This window comes from Anolis sagrei, chromosome 5 (assembly GCF_037176765.1).
Source record: "Anolis sagrei isolate rAnoSag1 chromosome 5, rAnoSag1.mat, whole genome shotgun sequence".
Lineage (NCBI taxonomy): Eukaryota > Metazoa > Chordata > Lepidosauria > Squamata > Dactyloidae > Anolis > Anolis sagrei.
In genome coordinates, this window is record NC_090025.1 from 76,627,467 (window position 1) to 76,653,475 (window position 26,009).

The following is a 26,009-nucleotide window of genomic DNA, read 5'->3' on the forward strand; positions in this document are numbered from 1 at the left end:
CCAGTCAGGGATAGTTCCCAAAACATTCTGTACATGCTTTCAGGCACTCTTTCCTTGTGATTCCACACCTTCCAGAGCACCAGGGAGATTTAAATGGATGATTCACAAGAAGCTTCCAAGGTCCTTCTACCATGCCATATAATTCAGATAATCAAAGCAGATAATCCACATTATCTGCTTCAAATTGGATTATATGAGTCTACATCATATAATCCAATTCAAAGAAGACAATCTGGATTTTATATGGCAGTGTAGAAGGGGCCCTACACTGCCCTATATCTCAAGATCCGATCCTATATTTTCTGCTTATCCCCGATTATCTGGCAGTGGATATGCATAAATAATAATAATAATAATAATAATAATAATATCCAGTTCAAAGCAGATAATTTGGGGTCAGATTCTGTGATATAACATAGTGTAGCTCCAGTCAAAGAAGCCACAAGCCTGTCTCTAAATTCAAACTTTCCAGAATGGCTGTGAAGCTTTTCCTACTGTAGTTCTATAGTAAGGGAGGAAATATTCTCCAAGACACTCTGCATATGTTCTGAAGACATCCTTCCCTTATGATTCCACTCCTTCCAAAACACCAGGAAGTGTTCTTTAGGGCAACATTCTACTTGAAAGAGGAGGGGGAGGGCTGGAAAGGTTGAGGCTCTTCATCTCTTTGCCAGGTACAGAATGGGAGACAATGCCTGGAACATGGCCATACAGCCCAAAAAACTTACAACAACCCAGTGATTCCAATCATGAAAGTCTCCGACAATATATAGACCTCACAACCTCTGAGGATGCCTGCCATAGATGTGGGAGAAAGGTCAGGAGGGAATGCTTCCGGAACACTGGCTGTACAGCCCAAAAAACTTACAACCCAGTGATTCCAGCCATGAAAGCCTTCGACAATTCATAGACCACACAACCTCTGAGGATGTCTGCCATATATGTGGGTGAAAGGTCAGGAGAGAATGCTTCTGGAGTAGAATCACAGAATCACAGAGTTGGAAGAGACCTCATGGGCCATCCAGTCCAACCCCCTGTCAAGAAGCAGGAAAATTGCATTCAAAGCACCCCCGACAGATGGCCTAGGGTACTGTCCATACAGCTGGGAAAACTCACAGCAACCCATTGATTCCCGAATGAAAGCGTTCGACAATACATAGACCTCATAACTTCTGAGGATGCCTGCCATAGATGTGGGTGAAAGGTCAGGAGAGAATGCTTCTGATGTACTGTCCCTACAGCTGGGAAAACTCACAGCAACCCATTGATTCCGGCCATGAAAACCTTGGAGCCGACAACACCTTGAGAAGTATTGGTTGTTGTTTTGTAAAAAAAAAAAAAAATGGGAAAGAGTTTGCTAAGCGAAGCCCAGGGTTGGTCCTGTCTGGCAATCCGAAAGAAAGAGAGAAAGAGGGAGAGAGAAAGAGAGAGAAATCGAGAGAGAGGGGGGGGGGTGAGAGAGAGAAAGAGGGAGAGAGAAAGAGAGAGGGAGAGAGAAAGAGAAAGAGAGAGAAAGAGGGAGAGAGGGGGAAAGACAGAGAGAGAAAGAGGGAGAGAGAGAGAGAGAGAAAGAGAGAGAAAGAGTAGAGAGAAAGAGAGGGAGAGAGAAAGAGAGAGAGAGAAATAGGGAGAGAGAAAGAGGGAAAAATCGAGAGAGAGAGAGGGGTGAGAGAGAGAAAGAGGGAGAAAGAAAGAGAGAGGGAGAGAGAAAGAGAAAGAGAGAGAAAGAGGGAGAGAGGGGGAAAGACAGAGAGAGAAAGAGGGAGAGAGAGAGATAGAGAGAGAAATAGGGAGAGAGAAAGAGGGAGAAAGAGAGAGAGAGAAAGAGAGAGAGAAAAAGAGAAAGAGGGAGAGAGAGAGAAAAGAGAGAAAGACATTGCGAGAAAGAGAGAGAGAAAGAAAGAGAGAGAAACTGAAAGAGGGAGAGAGAAAGAGAGAGAAATCGAGAAAGAGAGAGAGGGGGGAAAGACAGAGAGAGAAAAAGAGAGAGAAGGGGAAAGACAGAGAGAGAAAAAGAGAGAGAAAAAGAGAGAAAGAGAGAGCGAAAGAGAGAGGGGGTGAAAGAGAGAAAGAGGGAGAGAGAAAGAGAGAGGGAAAGAGAAAGAGAGGAAGAGAGAGAGAAAGAGGGAGAGAGAGGGAGAGAGAGGGGGGGAAAGTCAGAGAGAGAAAGAGAGAGGGGGGTGAGAGAGAGAAAGTGGGAGAGAGAAAGAGGGAGAGAGAGAGAGAGAGAAGAGAGAAAGACATTGCGAGAAAGAGAGAGAGAAAGAGAGAGAAACAGAAAGAGGGAGAGAGAAAGAGAGAGGTACAGACAGTGAGAAAGCGGGAGAGAGATAGAAAGAGGGAGAGAGAAAGAGAGGGAAAGACAGACAGAGAGAGAGAAAGAGAGAGAGAGAAAGGGAGGGAGAGGGAGAGAGAGAGGGACGATCTAGCTATCTTATTTTTGAAAATAAGGGGGAGGGGGGAGTAAATCCTTTTCTGGGAGGAGAAGGAGGGAGGGAAGAGGCAGAGGAAAGGGAGGCAAAAAGGGAGAGGAGGGCTTTGGGGAAGGGACCTGTGCCGAGTGAGGAAAGGGACTTGGGAGGCGAGGAGGGGACGAAGATGTAGGCTTGGCTGGGCTGGGAAGGGTCCTTCTTTCTCCCCCTCCCTCAGGCTGCTTGGCTCCCTCTCTCTCTCCTCCATAGGCGCAGCAGGCGTGTGCGTGGCGGCGGGGGAGCGCGGGTGGGCGCCGGTGGCGGGCTCGCCTCCTTCTTGCCTTCCTTCCCTCCCTCCTTTCCCTCTTTCCCTCCTTCCCTCCCTCCTTCCTCGAGCGGCTGTCTGCTCCTGGCCCTGGACACGGCGGCGGCGGCGGGCGAGGGGCGAACGTGCGGCTCAAAGGCTTGAAGTATGGCAAGCAAAGATGGTCTCTGCCAAGGAGCCCGCGGTCGCGATGTCTTCGGGGCTGTCCCTTTCCTTGGTGCACTTCCTCAGCTTGGCGACCTGGTGAGTCCGATTGGCGACCTCCTCCTCCTCCTTCTTTCCCTGCTCCTCCAGCTCCCCTTCATTCACTCCTATTCCCACCTTCTCTTCCACAGCCTGACTGTCCTCCCAGGGCAGCTCAAAAAGGAGGAGAAACTGCGCCCGGAGAATTTCACGCGCATCCTGGACCGTCTCCTGGATGGTTATGACAACAGGCTCCGTCCTGGATTTGGGGGTATGCTTTACTGTGCCTGTCTTGTCTGTGAGGGGGATCAAAAACAAAAGCCGCCCTAGGTATGCTCCCCTGCTTTTCCCAACCCCTCCAAACTAACCCTGATCTTGTCGTGTTCATGATGATTCTCTTATTCTTTCTTTTTCTGATGGATATGGATACTCTCCCTCCAAATCGCAGGCGGGCTTGGTTCAAACCTCTCCCCAAGCCTGCCCTGATGTTCCAGCTTGCCTAGCTCTCATCTTCTAGACAGGGAGGAGGAGGAAGGAGAAGGAGCAGACAGGGATCCTGCTGCTGCTTTCTCAGATCTCTCCAAAATCCCTTCCCCAGACAAGCCAGGCACCTGGTTGGAACACATCTGGTAAAGCCCCTTTGAGATTTCAGCAGCCAAATTCCCACACACAGAGGAAGTTTTGCTACCTTCTCTGGCTAGTCAAACTCGCCCCTCTGAAGATGCTAACCACAGATGTATTATTATTTATTATTTCAGAGTTTTATATACCGACCTTCTCACCTCTTTTGAGGGGCTCAGACCGGTTTATGTTGTAGATGTAGGGGAAAGGTCAGGAGAAAATGCTGCTAGGAGACAGCCACACAGCCTGGAAACCACACAACCCCTCACAAACTCCTATCTCTCATTCTATCTCTTCTATACATACTTTCTCAACCCATCAACCCCCGACAGATTTCCTACCACTTGGTGGTCTTTTTCCCTCTGCCACCTTCCACCAGGAGAACATGCTGCCAGAACAGGGCCACACAGCCCAGAAACCACACAACACCCCACAAACTATGTCCCATTTTATCTCTCATACACACACTTTTCCAACCCATTAGGGTAGGAATTATGGGACAGATTTCCCTTCCACTTTGTAGTCCTTTCCCCCTCTACCACCTTCCTTCTGCCAGGAGAACATGCTACCAGAACAGGGCCGCATAGTGTAGAAATCACACAACACCCCACAAACACTCTCTCTCTCTCTCTCTCTCTCTCTCTCTCTCTCTCTCATTCTATCTCTCATATACACATTTTCCCAACTCATCAAGGTAGGAGCTCCTGGACAGATTTCCCTGCCTCTTTGTGGTCCTTTCCCCCTCTACCACCTTCCTTCTGCCAGGAGAACATGCTACCAGAACAGGGCCACAAAGCTTAGAAACCACACAACATCCCACAAACTCAGTCTCTCTCATTCTATCTCCCATATACATACTTCCCCAACCCATCAAGGTAGAAACTACAGATTTTCCTGCTACTTTTTTGGTCCCTTTTCCCTCTACCACCTTCCTTCCGCCAGGAGAAAATGCTGCCAGAACAGGGCCACACAGCGTAGAAACCACACAACACCCCACAAACTCTCTCTCTCTCATTCTATCTCTCATATTCACACTTTCCAATCCATCAAGGTAGGAACTGCCAGACAGATTTCCTGTCACTTGGTGGTCCTTTCCCCTCTGCCATCTTCCACCAGGAGAACATGCTGCCAGAACAGGGCCACATAGCATAGAAACCACACAACACCCCCACCCCTCATTCTATCTCTCATATACACACTTTTCGAACCCATCAAGGTAGGAACTGCCAGACAGATTTCCTGACACTTGGTGGTCCTTTTTCCCTCTGCCACCTTCCTTCTGCCAGGAGTACATGCTACCAGAACAGGGCCACACAGCGTAGAAACCACACAACATCCCACAAAATCTTTCTCTCTCATTCTATCTCCCATATACACATTTTCTCAACCCATCAAGATAGGAAATACCGGTCAGATTTCCTGCCACTTTGTGGTCCCTTTTCCCTCTGCCACCTTCCACCAGAAGAAAATGCTACCAGAACAGGGCCACACAGTGTAGAAACCACACAACACCCCACAAACTCAGTCTCTCTCATTCTATCTTCCATATACACACTTTGCCAACCCATCAAGGTAGAAACTACCAAACAGATTTCCCTGCCTCTTTATGGTCCTTTTTCCCTCTGCCACCTTCCTTCTGCCAGGAGAAAACGCTATCAGAACAGGGTCACACAGCATAGAAACCACACAACACCTCACAAAGTATTTCTTTCTCTCATTCTATCTCCCATATACACATTTTCCCAACCCATCAAGGTAGGAACTGCTGGACATATTTACCTGCCACTTTGTGGTCCCTTTTCCCTCTGCCACCTTCCATCAGGAGAAAATGCTGCCAGAATAGGGCCACACAGCGTAGAAACCACACAACAGCCCACAAACTCTCTCTCATTCTATCTCTCATATGCACACTTTCCCAACTCATAAAGGTAGGAACTACCAGACAGATTTCTTGCCACTTTTTGGTCCCTTTCCCCTCTGCCCCATTCCTTCCGGCAGGAGAAAATGCCACTAGAACAGGGCTACACAGTGTAGAGACGACACAACATCCCAAAAACTCACCCTCACTTATTCTTTCTCTCATACACACACTTTTCCAACCCATCAACATAATACTGCTACTACTACATACTACTAATAATAATGTTTTATTTATAATTTATAGTAATATTATAAATAAATATTTTATATAAATATATAATGATAGTTTATTTATAATTTATATATGTATACAATATTTATATAAATAAAGTATAAGAGTACTCTATGTATAATTTATAATAATTTACATTTATGTATAATGAAGTAGGAACTGCTGGACAGATTTCCCTGCCACTTTGTGGTCCCTTTTCTCTCTACCAACTTCCGCCAGGAGAAAATGCTGCTAGAACAGGGCCACACAGCACAGAAACCACATAACACCCCACAAACTCTCTATGTCCCATTCTATCTCTCATAAACACACTTTCCAATCCATTGAGGTAGGAACTACTAGACAGATTTCCTCCCACCTTCCTTCCACCAGGAGAAAATGCCACTAGGACAGGGCCACACAGCATAGAAACCACACAACACCACACAAACTTTCTGTGTCCCATTCTATCTTTATACACACACGTTTTCGAACCCATGAAGGTAGGAACTACCAGACAGATTTTGGGCCACTTTGTGGTCCCTTTTCCCTCTGCCACCTTCTTTCCACCAGGAGAAAATGCTGCTAGAACAAGGCCACACAGTGTAGAAACTACACAATACCTCACAAACTCTCTATGTCCCATTTTATCTCTATCACACAAACTTTTCCAACCCATCAAGGTTGGAACTACTAAATAGATTTTGTGCTACTTTGTGGTTCCTTTTCCTTCTGCCACCTTCCTTCCACCAGGAAAAAATGCTGCTAGAACAGGGCCACACAGCTCCAAAAACCACACAACACCCCACAAACTCTCTATCTCTCATTCTTTCTTTCATGTACGCACTTTCCAACCCATTGAGGTAGGAACTACCGGACAGATTTCCTGCCACTTTGTGGTCCCTTTTCCCTCTGCCACTTTCCTTCTGCCAGGAGAAAATGCTGCTAGAACAGGGCCACACAGCTTCGGAAACCACACAATACTCCGCAAATGCTCTATCTCTCATTCTTTCTCTCATACACACACTTTCCACATCATCAAAGTAGGAACTGCAGGACGTATTTCCCGACCATTGTGGTTCCTTTTCACTCTGCCACCTTCCTTCCACCAGGAGAAAATGCCACTAGAACAGGGCCATACAGCGTAGAAACAACACAACACCCCGACAACTCTCTACATGTCATTCTATGGCTCATGCACACACTTTGCCAACCCATCAAGTTACGAACTGCTGGACAGATTTCCCTGCCACTTTGTGGTCGCTTTTCTCTCTGCCAACCTCCGCCAGGAGAAAATGCTGCTAGAACACAGCCACACAACACCCTACGAACTCTCTATCTCTCATTCTCTCTCTCTCATATATACACTTTTCCAACCCATCAAGGTAGGAACAGCTGGACAGATTTCCCTGCTACTTTGTGGTCCCTTTTCCCTCTGCCACCTTCAGCAAAGGAGAGGCGGAGAAGAAGGATTTCGCATCTGCCTCCCCCTCTCCCCCTCCTCCTCCTCCCCCTGCTTCATCTGTGGATCTTGTACAACACCATGAGATAGGAGAAGTTGGGAGTCGGTTGCTTAGATCCTACGACTTTGGGGGCTGCTGCGAAGCACTTGGCATTCTGTCAAAGGAGAGCGAGTGCAGCTGCTGCTTCTTGATTAAACACACACCCGCACACTCTGACGTTGGAGCAACGAGGATGGGGAGAAAATAAATTGTGTGTGTGTGTTTGTGTGTATGAATGCACACACACACACACACACAGAGGCTTTCAGGCTTGTATTTGCACGTGCCTTGATCTTGGTTACAATGTTCTTGGTCCAAAATCCCATACAGAGTGGCAGAAAAGGCTAAATGATGTTCTTTAATAACCCTTCTTTAATAACATTCATGTGTCCCAAATCTCTTAGAGCTGTGTGTATGCATGTGTGTGTGTGTGTGTGTGTGTGTGTATAGAGAGAAGATTCTTCCTGATTTTCTAATATAATTTTCTCTGAGTTTTACTGCGTCCATTCATCAGCTCACTTGTCTCATTTGTTTCTTGTGATTTAGCAGGTTGAATGCCTGAAATATGAGTAATCTCAAAGTCCAGATGTGTAGGGTAGAGGTTTGGCTTGTGAGCGAAGTCCAGACTGGACTTAAAAGTCCTACGCTGATACTCTGATGCCTCCCTCCTCTTTATGATAAAGTATTAAGAGTTAGCTTCAATTTTTCGTTGTTTGTGGAGATGAGTGTATGTCAAACCATAGGATGCAATGATGGAGAGATAGTTCTGGGGCTACTATGCCATCCCAATATCGAGAAAGATTTTTTTTTTGCCTAGGCTTGCTCTGCGAAAACATTGTGCGTCTTTCTTAAGTGCTTAGTTTAGACATGTGATACACCTACGCTGGCATCTATGCCCATCATTTCCATATATGCCGTTCTCCGATGCAGGCACAAACTTCAGGGAAAAGCAATTTGACGCTATATCCGTTTATGCTTATTTTAGGCATCTTTTCCAGGAGGGGCTGGGCTTTCTCTGAGGACCAGGAAGTGTAAACAAAGCTAAAATTTTCAAAGTATTGGAGGCAGTCCATTACATAAATGCAGTAGTTTGAATTTCTTAGTTTTTGCCATTGCATGTTTTTTTCATTGAGTTCAATCTTTGAAGTCCATTCACACAAATATATTATGTTTGTCCTAGATAGTAAGGGGCTGTGGTGGTGGTGTGGAACTGAGCTGTGGAACCTGCTGACCGAAAGGTCAGTGGTTTGAATCTGCAGAGCGGGGTGAGCTTCCATCATTAGACCCAGCTAATGCTAACCTAGCAATTTGTAAATATGCAAATATGAGTAGATCAATAGGTACCACTCCAGTGGGAAGGAAAGTCTTTCCATGCAGTCATGCTGGCCACATGATCTTGGTGGTGTCTATGGACAATGCCAGTTCTTTGGCTTAGATGAGCACCTACAGAGTTGGACTTGACTAGACTTAATGTCAAGGAGAAACCTTTACTTTGACTTTTAGATAGCTGCAGGCAGGCCTGTAGCCAGGATTTTGATTCGGGGGGGGGGGGGGGAGGGGGACTGAGTCTGAGTGAGAGAGTATCTACCCTAGAAACCTTTTGCATCGTTATCCCAATACCACCATGCATATGGGATATATTGAGCATGGTGATCAGATCATGATATGAATAAACAGAACAGTTTATATAATGTACCAGTAAGGCCTTTTCGCAGACCATCCTGAGAATTTCGAGGGGACTGAATCCCCTCAAGCCCCCTCCCCCTGGCTACATGCCTGGCTGCAGGTGCATCATTTTACTTGGATAACTTCTCTTAGGGTGAGATGATGAATGCTTTGGAGTTGCAAGGAACACTTTCCAAGAAGAATGAAAAAGTCACCAGTTTTCTATAGCCAGAACATGAAGAATTGGGTCGCCCATTATACATCAATACATACTGTACCTTTGGGCTTGTGGGTCTTAAAAAGCGATTCTATTTGTCATGTGGTCAATTACTTTTGAATATGTAATAGAGTGTTTGATGGGGCATTGAAGCTTGTTTAAAGTCGCTCTCTGTGTTTACTCTCAAATAAGATTGGGATTGGACTCTCAAAGCGGTTCTTTTGGTCCTATCCCAGATTCCACCAACCTAATGCCTGTTGCTGGGGTGAAATTCTATTGTCAATCCTCACGAGAATCCTAACTGAATGGAAAAGTGATAAACCAAGACTGGCACAAGCCCCACTTGTTCAGAGGCTCTAGTCTGGTTGGCAGTAACAATTGAATTTTTCTCAGCAGTGGGAATTATAAACCCTTCTAGATGTTATTGAACTGAAATGTACAACATTCCTCACCATTGACTATGCTGGCTAAAGCTGCTGTGAGTTGCAGTTCAAAAACATCTGGAGGGCAGCAGGATTATTATATCTGATTTAGCCTGCGGACTGCAACTTGCATTATCCAGAGATATTTGAGTTCTATTTCAACACAGCTTGTCCTCCAGCATAGAAAAAGCAGGGCATGATGTTGAAAAAGGATGTCTTTGAGTATATAAGGAGAAAAACAGATGTGTCTGCAAACTGTTTAAAGAATTATTCCAGACAAATAGTATTGTAATCTCATTTTTTTTAAAAAAAAATCACTTCAAGCATAGACATTTGCTTACTGAGCAACAGTTGTGTGATGCCCTAAAGTCTTGTAATTATGGAGTTTCTTCTGCTGACCTAAGACCATGAATATATTGCTTTCTGCTGCTCTTATTTTTCTTCTACTTACAGATTTTATATGTTATGGGGGCTGAAAAGGTGGGATGCATATTTAAAAATAAAACTGACTGTATGTGTTTGAAGTGCATTTGTATTGGTAAGTAGTTGTGGTTTTTAATGGTTGGGAATGTAGCATCAAGATGTTGAACAAATAGGTGTTTCTAACTCCTGACCAGGTCTCACTGGAAGTTTCCATGGTCATGGGACAGTGTATCTTCTCCAGATTTAATAATAATAATAATAATAATAATCATCATCATCATCATCATCTTTATTTATACCCTGCCACCATCTCTCCAAAGGGGACTTGGGGCGGCTCACATGAAGCCAAGCCTGATAAAGCATAACAACAAAATACAGAGTAACAAAAATATCATCATGAGGACATATTATGGGGGAGATAACAGGAAAGAGGTATATAGTCACTCTCCAAAGGCATACCAGAAGAGCCAGGTTTTTAAACCTTCTTGAAGGCTGCTAGGGTAGGGGCTTGACTGATCTCATCAGGGAGCGAGTTCCACAGCCTGGGGGCCACAGCGGAGAAGGCTCTCTTCCTCGTTCCCACAAGTAGCATCTGTGATGGTGGAAGGGGTGAAAGGAGGGCCTCCCCTGAAGAATGGAGGGATCATGCAGGTTTATGGTAGGTAGGAGATGCGGTCACGAAGGTAGACGAGTCCCAAACCATTTAGGGCTTTATAGGTGATGTCTTGCATCTTGAGTTGGGACCGTAAAATAAACAGCAGCCAATGGAGCTCCTTAAACAGGGGGGTTGACCGCTCCCTGTAATTTGCCCCAGTTATTAATCTGGTCACTGAATCTGAATTCAGAAGGGCTAACTAAAGGGTGCTGTCATCAGGTTGGTTTTGACTTATAGTGACCCTTTGAATCAGGCATGTAGCCGGGAGGGGGGGGGGCTCAGGGGGCTTCAGCCCCCTCCCGAAATTCTCATGGTGGTTCGCGAAAAGGCCTTACTGGTGCATTATTTAAACTGTTATGTTTATTCATATCATGATCTGATCACCATACTCAATATATCCCATATGCATGGGGGTATTGGGGTAATGATACAAAAGGTTTGCTAGGGTAGACCCTCTTTCACTCAGACTCAGCCCCCCCTGAAACTCAGCCCCCCCAACCCCCCCTGAATTTTTTTTAGCCCCCCCCCCCGAAACGAAATCCTGCCTACGGGCCTGCTTTGAATGAAAAGCCTTCAATTGCCTCAACCATCAACAGCATAGGTCAGGTCTTGCACTTGCAAACTCAGACCTGTGTCTTCCTTTATTGAATCAACCTATCTGTAATCTGTTCTTCTTCTTTTCCAACTGCCTTCCACTTTATCAAGCATTATTGCCTTTCCTATTGAGTCATCTCATCTCATGATACAGTTGAAGTATGATAGCCTCAGTTTAGTCATGTAGTGAGGGTTCAACCTGGAGTATCGAGCCTCAATGGCGTAAACTCAGATTCACCCTCCTGCTCATCACACCACAATAGCTCTAAGTTCAGTAGAAATATTATTACAAAGTTCTAATTGACATAGGTTTAGAACAGTGGGTCCCCAGATGCTTTGGCCTTCAGCTACCAGCTAGTAAATTGGCTGGGATTTCTGGGAATTGTAGGCCCAAACACCTGGGTACCCACAGATTGAGATCCACCGGTCTAGAATCTGGATCCTAGATGTGTGAGATATAGGAGGTAGTAAATATATTACATGTCATAGCTCTTCATGCATTACAAATTCAGATATGCATCTGTAATGTGTGAAGAGCTATAAACATGTATCTGAAAACATTGTATTGTAAAACATATGTTCATCTGGGAGGTAGGAGTGAACAAGGGATCTATGTTAGTTAATCTGTATTCGTTTACTATACAGCATCATCCATGTATGGAGCTGCCTCATCATATGTGTCAGGCATAGTTGTCCTCTAGCATCCTCATCGACGCTCTCCATCCCCTACTGACCTATTGATCTAACTGGTCCTCTCACAATATGTGAGATAAATTGAACTGGATTCCAAATGCTTACAATCTTTGCAAAAGCTGACATAAAGGAAATGGCAGATAGAGTAAAGGGAAAAGGGGCATAGGGCCAAGGAGAAAAATATTATTATTTCAACAGATATACTCACTGCTTAGCTTGCTTAGGCGATCCCTCGTTGACCGAGTAGGATGGTCTTCCAGGATCAGTATTCTTGTGGGTCCGTAGGTGACTGTGGAGCCCTATTCTTGACCTGCATCTTCTCCCTCAGTGAGGGCATTGGTTTCCAAGTGGAAGGCGGTCTCGGTCGGGGTTGGCTTGACACGCCTTCCTCTTACTAATATATATGGTATCTGCTAGGGTTTGGTTCCAGGAACCTCTGTGGATACCAAATCTGTGGATGCTCAAGTTCCATTGGTGTTCCTTACATAAAATGGTGTTCCTTACATAAAATGGGAAAATCCAGATTTGCCTTTTGGGATTTTATTATTTTTGAAAATGTTTTAATGCTGTGAATGGGTGACTCCACAAATGCAGAATCCATGGATACAGAGGGCTGGCTGAACATGACTTTATCACCCTAGGCTATTTGGAGTAAGAGGTTGTTAGAAAAGTTTTAATCAAAAAGAAAAAGGAATATTTTGAGAAGTGGCTTGAAGGCAGTAAAATGGATTCGTCTCATGGAGGCTTTCAGAGAGTCAGTATCAAGATGAAGAATATATATATATATATATATATATATATATATATATATCGCCTTTCTTCATCAACCTAGCAGTTCGAAAACATGCAAATGTGAGTAGATCAATAGGTACCGCTCCAGCGGGAAGGTAACGGCTGCCATGCAGTCATGCTGGCCACATGACCTTGGCAGTGTCTATGGATAACGCTGGCTCTTCGGCTTAGAAATGGAGATGAGCACCACACCCCAGAGTCGGACACAACTGGACTTAATGTCAGGGGAAAAGCTTTACCTTTTACCTATATGTATATATAATTTCAGGGAGTATTCAACTTCTGATATGTCCAGGAGTAGGGATAATTTTTTTTTTAAAATCAGTGATGTAAGCGTGGCAAGGCTATGGAAGTATGAAAAAGTTATACAAGATTAGGTAATGGAAAGGAAGTCAGCCTTAAGAATTTGGGAGGGTTGTCACATCGTCAAAGTGAATAATTTTGGCAGGAATGGGCATGAACAGACCGGAGGAAGTGGAAGACTATTTTATGTGTGGAGTAGGCCTGTGACTTCATGCTGAGTGCGGACTTAGTAGCAAAACTGGTATTTTTATCTCATAATGTGTGATTCCATCTGGATCCCAGCAGGCAGGCTAAATCATATGGCCTGCCTTATGACCCCTACATTAATTTACTGCTGTCAGCATAACATTGTGCCACTGTCTTTGTCAAAATAAGATTCACCTGTGAGTCTAGTCAGCTTTTCTGACATAGGACGTAGTAGAATACAATTTTCCCATTGCTATGGAAGACTAAGGTTCATGCAATGCAATCTACATTTTGTTCATATCTGGAACTGTTCAACTGAACTAAGAAAGCCTTGGAAAGAATTAGTTTGATTCAGAGCTGGGTGTTAGGCTACTTTTTTGTGTGGATGGGAATATTTGTCCACCTCAGATTATTTTCACATTTTGAAGCTTCCAAGAAATAGATTGAACAATACACTAAGAGAGATTTACCCATGCTGCTTTTCTGGTAACAAATGTACCTTTCAGCTAGAACAGAAAGAACTCATTGTATGATTGAATTATTCAGCTGTGAGTAGAGATTTGTTTCTTTGACATAACTCTAAGAAGTAATAGCAACTGATTAATCATTCAAGTTTTTACTATTCAGATCAAGTATTTCTTTCCTCCTAATTTTGGATTTTTTAAAAATACTAAACCTTTATGATAAAAAGTTACTTCCTTTTTTTAAAAGTGGGTCATTCACCAGTGAACAAAGAGTAAACAAATGTCACAGAGAATGGCAAGATGCAGCAAGAAAAGAGAAGTTAATGTTAAAGTTGTGTTGTGTGTTGACAAGCAGTGGAATATTTAATATGGAGCTGATTCTCTAACTTAGTGCATTCAAGCACCAGAAACGTTTTGTTAAGGGTGCAGAGATTGGGATGACATTCCAATATTGCAGAAGTAGCTTTGCATTGTGCATAGATGTTTCCATTAGGGCTGGGAGGTTTCGTTTCGTAATTTCGTAATTCGTTAAAAATTCGTTATTTTTTTTGGTTACGAAGCGATAACGAACCATTCAGGAGCATCTAAAAAATGAAACGAATTTTTCAATTCGTTTCGTAATTGCTTTGTATTTGTTTCGTATTCGTTTCGAAATTGTTTCGAAATCGTTTCGTTATTATTTCCGCATGTCTGGGGCAAGTTTTATAGCTGTTGTTTGTTTAATCAGTGAAAAAAAATTATAAATATCACACCAACAGTCAACAACAGAGGGAGAGGGAAGCTTCAGAAGTTCCCCCTGTCCCATATGGAGGTTTTTTAGCGTATTGCGCGGTCGCGTCCGCCATTAACGAATCGATTCGTATTCGTTTCGTATTCGTTTCATAATTTTACGAAATTTCATAAATATCGAACTTTTTAAAATAAAAATTTCTGAATTCTTTTAAATATTGAAACGCAAAAAACCGCAAAAAACGAATCGAGTTTAGAAACAATTTTTTCCGTGGTTGCCCAGCCCTAGTTTCCATGCCTGTCAGTAGAATTTGTTTACTATTTTTATTCCCTTAAATATTATACTTCTGTTTTAAAATTATTTCATTTTGAAAACGTATACTTTGCATTCCTTGCCAACAGGGGCCTCAAGTGGCTAACAGTTTTAATCTATCTATACAAAAATGCTCCGTGCATACTGAGTACCTTAAAAACAAAAAAACTACAGGGCCAAATGACCCCAAATTTGGCAACAAAACTCCTCACAATCCAAGGAGTGACCATCACTGAAAAACCCCCACAGAAACACCTTTAAATTCAAAAAAGGAAGAAGAAAACACACCTCCCCTGCCCCCCTCATGCTGAGGACACAGAATGAGGGTTCCAAAGCAGCAGCGGCAGTTGCTACTCCCTGCATCTCTCTCTGACCCCTAACTAACACTAAGGCAAGGGATCAAAGGGCAGAGGCTGAGGAGAAGGGGGAGGGGGAGGGGGAGGGGTAGGAGAGGGGGGGGGAAGGAAAAAAGAGACACACTCTGTGCACACACTTTGGCTCTCTGTCTCCACACACACACTCCCACAGCACAAGGGAAGGAGGAAGGTGCCATGATGGGGGTAATAGAGACACACGAAACTGACATTGCTTGGAAAGGAGCCCCAAAGACCATCCAGCCCTACCTCATTTGGCAGTAAAGGAAGACACAATTAAAGCCCTCACAACAGATGGCCAACCAGTTGGAAGGGAACCCTAAAGGCCATCTGGTCCAACGCCCTGCTTCCCTCCCTCCTTCCTTCCCTCCCTCCCTTTCTCTACTTCCCTTTCTTCTCCTTCCCTCCCTTCACTTCCCTTCCTCCCTTTCTTTCCTTCCTCTTTTTCTTCCCCTCACCAGATATGGGCTTTCAGCTGGTCAAAAAGTGATTGACTCAAAGGACAAGCCAAATGTTAGTCAGGTCCTGTCAAGGAGTGGTTAAGTGAATTATTTACCTTGATACAACAATAGCAAAGATATACTGCCCATATCCTCTGTGATCCACCTCATCTATTTTCCAATCCTCTGTGATCCACCTCATCTATCTTCCAATTTTTGAAACTTCTATGAATTTTACTAAATTCCTTCAGGAACTTATGTGCTAAATAAAGAAAAAAAACGTGCTATTGTGCAAAATCAATTCCCGCAAACATTTTTTTCAAAAGGAACCCAAAATGTGAAAAATGTCATATCAATGTTTCATTTTTTTAGTGCGATGCCTTGATATGTTGATACATATTTCCTAATAAAAACAACAAAATTTCCAGGTGTACTTTGCACCTGTAGGTTCCTACATTAAATGTTATTGTCCATACATTCAGAAGTGGTTTGAACTATATCTCAAAGGGGAATCTCTCTTTCACACACACAAATCTTTAGGAGAAAGCGGGACCTTTTTAACCAGCATTATTGGAGAAAGACTTAGTTGTTGTTGATTTCAGAAGATTTAATTCTTTTCCAGATTACAAGATTGTTTATATACTCAAAAGGTTACAAGGGATCAAACAGCATGAAAATATGTGCCATTTATACAATCATATGCTTAGAAAATTATTATTATTATTATTATTATTATTATTATTATTATTATTATTACCTTGCTTTATCTTCCCAAAAGGGACTCAAACATTAGCGGGCTCTGCTTTTTCACTCCTAACCTTAGTTGATTTTTTTTAAAAAAACCCTGACTAATCTTTCAGAAATAAAGGGTTATGAATCTCACAGCCAATAGGAGATTATTTTTGCAGAACTATTTCCAGAAAAGGTTGTTAACTTTCCCTCCAATCTTTATACAGAGCACAGTGCAGAAGAACATCAGTTTTCATCATAAATATGGTTACTAGCTTGAAATATATGTTGTATGATCGTAATGCTTTATGCCCAAAACCATATGCCTGCATAAAAGTTTTGCAAGCATTCCAAAATGTAAAATCTTATTTTAAAATGCACAAAACACTCACAATCTTGAGCAGCAGGAAGAATGCTGAATATTTCCATTTTCTAGTCACCTGTAATTTGATTGTGCTTTTCCTGTATGGCAGGGGGTTGGACTAAGAGACCTATGTGGTCTCTTCCAACTCTATTTTAATATGATTATGTGATTCTTGGATGAGAATGAAATAATAGACACACACCATACTAATTCATACCATGGTTAAAGCCTACCCCAACAAGAGGATGTTTTTGGAGAAAGAATTTTGCTTTGGGCACCTTGGTCATTCAGGCTTAAATAAGCTCTAAATGGGGTTTTGCTGCTAATTGCAGATTTGTGACCAATGAGTGCAGCAGTTAGCATTGGAGTTGGTCCTTTCCAAGATATTGTAAATAGTCAAATGAGACAGAAAAAGATTAACTGTTTCCCCAAATCTCTATACTCCTTGACATCCCCACCAGGCCCGTAGCCAGGATTTCGTTTCGAGGGGAGGGGGGCTGAGTTTCGGGGGGGGGGGGGCTGAGTCTGAGTGAAAGAGGGTCTACCCTAGCAAATCTTTTGTATCATTACCCCAATACCCCCATGCATATGGGATATATTGAGTATGGTGATCAGATCATGACATGAATAAACATAACAGTTTAAATAATGCACCAGTAAGGCCTTTTCGCGAACCACCATGAAAATTTCGGAGGGGGCTGAAGCCCCCCGAGCCCCCCCCCCCCCCCGGCTACATGCCTGATCCCCACTTAACTGTACATTTATTCATTTGGCAGGAACTGTTTGCAATGTAACTGAAGGGGTAATGGTTGTATTACAGTGTTCTTGAACCATCACTGTGTTCTAGAATGTGACCTGTGAGTTCCGAAGAATATTTTAGGGTGAGCTTTTAATTTATAATTAGCAAAGATCTCAAAATGGAACCAAACATGGAGTTGCCTGTGGAAGAAAAAGGGATGGATTCTCCTATCATTTTCACAGTTGGATAGAGAACAGGAAAAGTAATAATAATAATAATAATAATAATAATAATAATAATTTATACTCCACCACCATCTCCTCAAAGGGGACTCGGGGCGGCTAACATGAGGCCAAGCCCAACAAATTACAATAATAATAATAATAATAATAATAATAATAATAATCTTTATTTATACCCCACCACCATCTCCCCGATGGGGACTCGGGGTGGCTTACATGAGGCCAAGCCCAAACAACAAATTGCAGCAAAATAAAACTGAAAACGAAAACAATAAACAGCATCATAATTACATAAAACATATGAATGCATAACAATATAAAATTACAGTAAACAATAGCCTCAAATAAAAATAACATAAAAATATAAATAAACTGCAAAATTAATACAGAGTCAAACACAGGAAATGAAAATAAAATAAGATGGTAAAGTGAGCATAGTGAGTGGGGATGGTTAAAATTGTAAAAACCTAGGTTGTTGTAGGTTTTTTCGGGTTGTATGGCCATGGTCTAGAGGCATTCTTTCCTGACGTTTCGCTTGCATCTATGGCAAGCATCCTCAGATATGCTTGCCTTAGATGCAAGCGAAATGTCAGGAGAGAATGCCTCTAGACCATGGCCATACAGCCCGAAAAAGCCTACAACAACCCAGTGATTCCAGCCATGAAAGCCTTCGACAATACATATAAAAACATAGGTGAGAAGGATGAATAGGGCAGTGTGCCGGGTGAGAGATCTCAGATGGGACAAGCAATGGGGTGAGTTAAACTAAAGGATGGGATAAAGTGTATCGAGGGGCATATTATACTGAGCTGGTTGTGGTATGGGGATTTTTATTTATTCCTCAAAGGCACACCAGAACATCCAGGTTTTTAGGCTCTTCCTGAAGGCTGCCAGGGTGGGTGCTTGCCTAATCTCTCTGGGTAATGAATTCCAAAGCTAGGGGGCCACCAATATGAAGGCCCTTTTGTTTGTCCCCACAAGTCGCACTTGAGACGGAGGGGGAAGTGAGAGGAGGGCCTCCCCAGAAGATTGAAGAGGTTGTGCAGATTCATAGAAGGAAATGCGATCGCGAAGGTAGGCGGGTCCCAAACCGTTCAGGGCTTTGTAGGTGATAACCTGCACCTTGAAATGGGCTTGGAAAACAAATGGCAGCCAATGGAGCTCCTTAAACTCCCTGTAATTCGCACCAGTTAACAATCTGGCTGCTGATCGTTGTGCTGTCTTTAAGGCCAGGCCCACATAGAGTGCATTGCACTAGTCCAATCTAAAGGTAACTAAGGCATGGGCAACCATGGTCAAATCGAGCTTTACAAGGTACAGTTGCAGCTGGCGCACGGGTTTTAGTTGTGCAAAGGCCCTCCCAACCACCGCCGACACCTGAGCATCAAGCATTAGTGCTGAGTCTAGGAGGACCCCCAGACTGCGAACCTGTGTCTTCAGGGGGAGTGCAACCCTGTCGAACACAGGTTGCCACCCTATATGTTGATGGATTGCAAGTGAAAGAAATCTTCATATTGTGAAGCAATCACAATTCTGTTACTGTTAGTGAGTAACCTGGTTAGTGGGATCAATAATATGGCTATTCAAGAATTTGCATTCTGAGATATGCATTTTGGCATAACTTTATTTGACAAAGAAAACACCCGTGTTTGATTTACAGCAAGCGCTGTTATTCAAACAGTGAGATTTGAGCCTTCCAATTTCTTGGTGAAGAAGAGTACTTAGATTTATAGGGAGTGTGCACACAAATTTATTAACTGGGCCTTGAAAGCCTAGTGTCTTAAAATATTCATTGAGTGACCATATGTCTACAGCAGAAGTGCTTTTAATTTCAAATTTTCAATCTTACAATTATGACATTGTTATCTTTCAGTCATTTGTTGAGAGCCAAGAAAGAAGATGCTCACCATGCCTAATTAATAAGATCTTAATGTGTCTGTATTAGCATATGGTCAGCTCTTGATTTCTTCAGTTAAGGAATAAAGCACATGTTGCTTATTGTGTTTTACAGGGAAAAAATACAGTAGAAGGAAGCTCTACACTTTACAATAAATCTCTTTGTATATTCCGGCTGCCCTGTGTCTCCATATTTGCTGTTGACTTAGGATTTTCTTATGAATACTCAGAGGTGGTTTACACTATTCAAAAACATTTAAAAAAAGAAGACTGAGCCAAGACAGCCTAGTTACAAAAACTACTGTGATACTACAGGGGAAAAGTAGGATTAACAGATGGTTGGGATAAATATTTGATAGAATTAAAGAAAGATTAGGCATTGGCAGTGCTATGTACTCACCTATGTGCAGAGATAAAGTCAAGCAGCATTTGAGCTTGGGTTCACTTAGAAGCCTTGGAGAACTGTAGAATTTTTGGGCAGATCCAGACAGGCCTTTATCCCAGGAGAATCCGTGTTTTAAAAACGCGGATTTTCCTAGGGGTCTGTCCACACCCACCCCAGAAAGCACGTGCTTTCTGGGGTGGGTGTCCAGGCGTTCTTTCAGGACTAGTCTGAGAGAACATCTGGAGGCCCTATCCCCTACTCCCAAGCCCCCAGACCCCTTAGAAAACTAATGAAAACTTACCCGGTCTCCATTACAAGCTTCGGCCAGCTCTTCTGGTGTGTAGAAATGACGCACCAGGAGAGCGTGGGGATGGGGGAGGGGGGGAGGGGAGACTGTAATGAAGGCCAGGTAAGTTTTCATTAGTTTTCTAGGGGGTCTGGGGGCTTGGGGAGAGGGGTGGTATTCCCACAGTTTACCGGGCTTATTTAGCTTGGTAAACTGTGGGAATTTTGTCTGGACTGTAGTATTCTGCAGTCCAGAACCAGAAATAATGGGTTTATCCCGCTCCTTCCAAGAAGGAATGGAATAAACCCACACCTTCGAAGAACGTTGTCTGGACAGCCCTTCCTTTATTGCAGTAGATACTGCAATAAAGGTACTGTCTAGATGGGCCCTTTGTCATGTGTGGTTTACTTATCCCCACCTGGCTGCAGTTTGCTGACAATTATCAGATCTCTAAAGAGAAGGTGGTATCTTAAGATAGGTTGCTGTGAGTTTTCCAGGCTGTATGTCCATGTTCTAGAAGCATTATCTCCTGACATTTTGCCCACCTCTATGGCAGGTATCCTCAGACCTCGCAACCTCTGAGGATGCCTACCATAGATGTGAGTGAAACGTCAGGAGAGAATGCTTCTGGAACATGGCCATACATCCCAGAAAACTTACAGCAACCCAGTGATTCCGGCTATGAAAGGCTTCGACAACACTTATCTCAAGATGTCTTCTAGCTTTCCACTGACTTTCCATGGTCCTTTCCCCTTTCTCCCTACTTTTGCCTTTTCCCAGACTATATGTGTACATGTGTGTATATGCACTTGTATATGTGAGCACACAAACATGCTTGTATCAGCCTTTATTCCTGAGCTGGGGTGGGGGTATCTCCCAACCATTAGTTCCTTTTGAGACTGCTACCAAGTGGCAATGCTAGGTCATCCCTAATAAAGGATGGTTGCTCACTTATAACCTTGGAAAGCCTCAGAAAGCGTAGGTGTATTATTTTAATAAAAGGTACTGAACAATTCAAATAATGAATGAGCACTGACACAATAGATATATGAGGAATTAAATGGGGGGGGGGGGGGAAGCATTATATAATCTGTTGGCTGCAGCAATTTTACCTGCTCACCCTGTTTTTAAAAGATTGACTGTTTGTTGAAATGATTTTTTAAAAAGTATCTCAGTGTGTAAGTATATATACATACATCCTACTTTTTAAGCTCATGTGTTTTAAATAAATGTCTATCAACATTATTAAACCCTTGTGCCAACAGGACTGCTGACTGACAGGTCAGTGGTTCTAATCTGGGGAGAGTGGGTTGAGCTCCCTCTGTCAGCTCCAGCTCCCCACACGGGGACATGAGAAAAGCCTCCCACAAGGATGGTAAAACATCAAAAATTTGGGCATCCCCTGTGCAGTGTCCTTGCAGATGGCCAATTCTCTCACACCAGAAGGGACTTGCATTCTACTTTTTAAGCTCATGTATTTTAAATCAATATGTATCAACATTATTAAACCCTTGTGCCAGCAGGACTGCTGACCAACAGGTCAGTGGTTTGAATCTGGGGAGAGTGGATTGAGCTCCCTCTGTCAGCTCCAGCTCCCCACGCAGGGACATGAGAGAAGCCTCCCACAAGGATAGTAAAACAGCAAACATTCGGGCATCCCCTGGGCAATGTCCTTGCAGATGGCCAGTTCTCTCATACCAGAAGGGACTTGCAGTTTCTCAAGTTGCTCTTGACACACACACAAATCCATTATTATTGCACTGGGATATGAGTTGTTAGCATCCTTATTGGCTACTTGAAATTTAGACATTCTTATATTGTTGTTGTTTGCCTTCCAGTCATTTCTGTATTATGGCGACCCTAACACAAACCTATCACATGGGTTTCTTGGCAAGATTGGTTCAGAGTGAGGGTTAACTTTGCCTTCTCAGAGGGGTGATATTGAGATATTGTTACATGCCAAAAATCAATCTGTGGCTTTCCTATGGCTGAATGGGGATTTGAACCCTGGTCGAGTGTTCAAAGGCCATCAAAGGCCATCGAGTATTCAAGGCCATCAAGCTGGCCTTCTTATAATGACCACATAAATCCTAGTGAATTGTGCTGAACAAAACATCCAGATTCAAATTTCTCATCAGGAACAAAATCACTAGGCAACCATTGTTCTTTCAGCTACAGTCCTTGTTCTGTGATATGAAGATAGTAACACAGGCCATCCCTCTGGGACTGTTGCGAGAAAGAATGAACTACAGTAACTGCATGTGAAGCACTATTCAGACCACTTGATATTAGATATTCAAATACTAAATGTTCCCAGGTTGGATCAGTGAGCTGCTCTTCACTGATAGTGCTTAAAGAATGTAGTCCTGACATGACTTACAAGTTTGCTTTCAATGAGATTTGCAAGCTTGGAAGTATTACCCAGATGGTTGCCTTAATCTTTAACATGCCATTTTAATTGTTACTAATTTAATGCAACAGCATAGCGTATCCACTCCCACTTATTGCTGGAGTTTGCTGTTCTTTCAATCTGAAAGAGGAAATAATCCGTGGGACTGCAAGAATGCACGCACACACAACCCTCTCTAATTTCTGAGTGAAGAACTTGGGCCCAAAAATGAGGGGTGGAGTTGACTCATTAAAACCAACTTTACAGAAAACCAACTTTTTATTTATAGTTTCTGGGTTGTATCTCGCAGGCAGTGCACTCTCTTAGCTGCAGAAACATTAAGACGGAAACATAGGTCTTGTTGAGCACATTTGGCAGCTTGAAGCAGCAGTATCATTAGGATTGGTGTCACCCAGTGCAGGGAAGAGTGCAGCTCCTGGTGGTTAGCAGTGACATGACCCTGGCCTCTGGGAAATCAGTCCCACTTACTCAGATGCGGCCCTAGGTAATTTTCAATGGTAAGCAAACAGTATTTTGCCCCCCCCCCCCCAACCAATCATTGATATATATTTTCTGTTCGTCGTGGGAGTTCTGTGTGCCATATTTGGTTCAATTCCATCATTGGTGGAGTTCAGAATGCTCTTTGATTGTAGGTGAACTATACATCCCAGTAACTACACTTGCCGCACTTGCTCCCTTGCCTGGCCCGCTTTGGGTCCGGAGGCGTGCCTGAAGATCCCGGTGTGTGCACCAAAAGTCACCTCTTCTCCTGACTTTCTCCTCAGCCATTGGGACCAAGAGAGAGAGACAGAGGTGGAGATGCCCACCTTTCCTGAAGGTAGGCGCAAAAACAAAGGAGGGAGCGGAGGTGGGAGATACTTCCAGCCGGAGGGGCTCTCTCTCTCTCTCTTTCTCTCGGTCCCAATGGCTGAAGAGAAAGTCAGGAGAAGAGGCGACTTTTGGTGCGGACGCTGGGGTCTTCAGACACGCCTCCGGAACCGAAGCGGGCCAGGCGCAGCGGTTCCACCCCTTGGCCCACCTGCAGATTGGGGAGAGGAGAGGAGGCGGGTGGAGCGCCGGGGGATTGGGAAAGGGAGTCGGTCATGGGGAAGGGATAGAACACAGAGAACAATTGAGCACCAGCTCTGCTTGCGCACCCGGTGGCCGGGTGGAGCAGGAATGAGAGGGGCTAGGCGAGGCTCAAGGGCCCGGCCCCTTTGGGAAGCGGATCGCCCGCCAGTGAGGCAAGAAAGCCAAGGCTCCCCTCGGACTGCTAGGGCTGTTGTGAGCTGAGGGGGCGCTCCTCAAGTGGCGGTCGAGGGGCATTTACAGAGGTGCCTCTGCACCCCTGGCAAAAAAAAAGTGTTCTGCGACCGCTTACTTCACGTAATGGATGAGCCCCTGCACTTACTATTCCATGAATCCCAACCATCAGCCTGCTACCTTCTTATCCTCAGAGCAGTCCCACCACGAGTCGTGTGTTGCAGAAGTAGGAGGAAAGACAGGGCACTTGTCCCAGAAGGAAGTCCTCTTTCCCACCCATTGTTATCACAGTGCACCCCCATCCCCATCACTCCAGTTGGTAGTCTTTGCTCTCCAACCAGCGAAATCACCAGACAACACCATGTTGTGGGTTAACTATAGGCAACTTTTATTATATGTTATCAATCAATATCTGTGTGATCATCCAAACCAATTTATGATTCAACATAACTTTGAACATGAATTTGAACTTGAATTTGCTATTAATCAGATGATTTGGTGGCCCCGCATGATCACGTCATCCTCCTACAAGGGCGAGACACCATAATTCCCAGATGCAACCCACATGTTTCTCCCATGGGGACTCTCCAGGTAACAGGTAGAGACTGTAGCATACTCCCCCTTCCTGTGGTGCACACCAGTACCTGTATGTGCCTGCCGTGTGTTTGACACCTATTTAAGACCCCCTCAACCCAATTTGTCCAAATGCACAGTGTAGAGAACCACTGTGATAGTCATTTTGGTTCTACCCCCAAAACTAGGGGGGGGCGGTCAGTATGCATCCCCTGAAACCCCCTAGTATTTGTGCCCTTAGGGAGTCATTTTATTCAGTTTAGTAGTATGGTTGGTCTTGATTCATCCTCCTTACCTCCAGTCATAAAATCTTTAAAACAAACAAAAAATAAAGCAGGTTCCACTGTATTTGATGGGAGCTTATGCCCTGGTGGTGCAGTGGGTTAAACCACTGAGCTGCTGAGCTTGTTGACTGAAAGGTCACAGGTTTGAATCCGGGGAGCGGTGTGAACTTCCGCTGTCAGCCCCAGCTTCTGTCAACCTAGCAGTTCGAAAACATGCAAATGTGAGTAGATCAATAGGTACCGCTCTGGTAGGAAGGTAACAGTGCTCCATGTAGTCATGCCAGCCACATGACCTTGGAGGTGTCTATGGACAACGCTGACTCTTCGGCTTAGAAATGGAGATGAGCACCAACCCCCAGAGTTGGACACGACTGGACTTAATGTCAGGAGAAAACCTTTACCTTTACTATGCCTAGGGAGGTGTGTGTATAGTGTGCCGTAATCCTAGTTGTGCTTGTGTGTCTTTAAGTCACTTGTTGTCTTATGGAGATCTCATGAATTTCATAGAGTTTTCTCAGGTAAGGAATAGGACTTAGAGATGGTTTCCTTTGATCTGTAGCCTATAGTACCCAGTGTTCCTTGCTAACCCCCATTTAAGTACTAATCAGTCCCGATGCTGTTTACCTTCCAAGATCAGACAGGATTTGATGCTGAGGCTATTTTGGCTCTCCTGTATACACTTACTTGAAGTAATCCGATTTAACTCAGAGGGTCTGACATCTGAATAGGACCTTTAGGATTGTACTTTGTGCCTCCAAATGCCTCATCATAATTATGATTGTCTCAGACCTGGAGCCAGAATTCGTTATGTGTATAAAGGGTATCATAAAATTGGATGAAACAATAAAAGAAATGTCAAACCTGCTCCATTTGTTTGATGGAGACAATAACAAAGGCGATGGGAATGCAATATAAATTTATAATTCATTATATTAAATAAATTTTACTTTTTAAGTCATGTCCACTTTTATCTAGCTGCAACTACGAGACAATTTGATTTATTACTGAACATTTGAGAACAACTCTGCTTGTATATCCCCCAACATTTCATAGGTGAAAACCAAGGTGTGGCTACAATGACAACAGTTATTTATTAGGAAGGCCACACAAACTAAGGGAGGGTGCAGCAGTTTGTTTTTGCCTGGACCCACAGGAAAGGGCAAGAATTTGCTTCCCGATCTTCTCTGTCCTCTTGAGTTAACTGATTGCAAACCACTTTTTCATTTTGAACTCACTTTGCAGCAATTGAAATAAACTTAGGACAAAGCGGAACCTGGCAGGAGGATTGAGACGCTGGAACATTTTAAAAGCAGGCAAAAACTGGGACAACTGAGAATTAATTGGGATTGCCAAGTTGAGACAGTTGAAAGTCATGCGTCTCCATGTTTCCTCATGGCTATAGTTAAAGAAAAAAAA

The 26,009-nt window shown here is 43.7% G+C and overlaps 1 protein-coding gene across 2 annotated transcripts in view; it reads left to right on the top strand.

The window, feature by feature from the left end:
* The first annotated feature begins 2,204 nt into the window (after nt 1-2,204).
* Nucleotides 2,205-26,009, top strand: part of LOC132776623 (gamma-aminobutyric acid receptor subunit alpha-4-like) — a 104,082-nt gene continuing 80,277 nt past the window's right edge. Inside the window, exons 1-2 of one of the 2 annotated variants that reach the window (XM_060778481.2) lie at nt 2,205-2,979; nt 3,072-3,190. In XM_060778481.2, coding sequence (XP_060634464.2) covers nt 2,897-2,979; nt 3,072-3,190 — 202 coding nt within the window. In that variant the 5' untranslated portion in view covers nt 2,205-2,896. The remainder of the gene's footprint in view (nt 2,980-3,071; nt 3,191-26,009) is intronic. The other variant, XM_060778479.2, reaches the window with a different exon arrangement.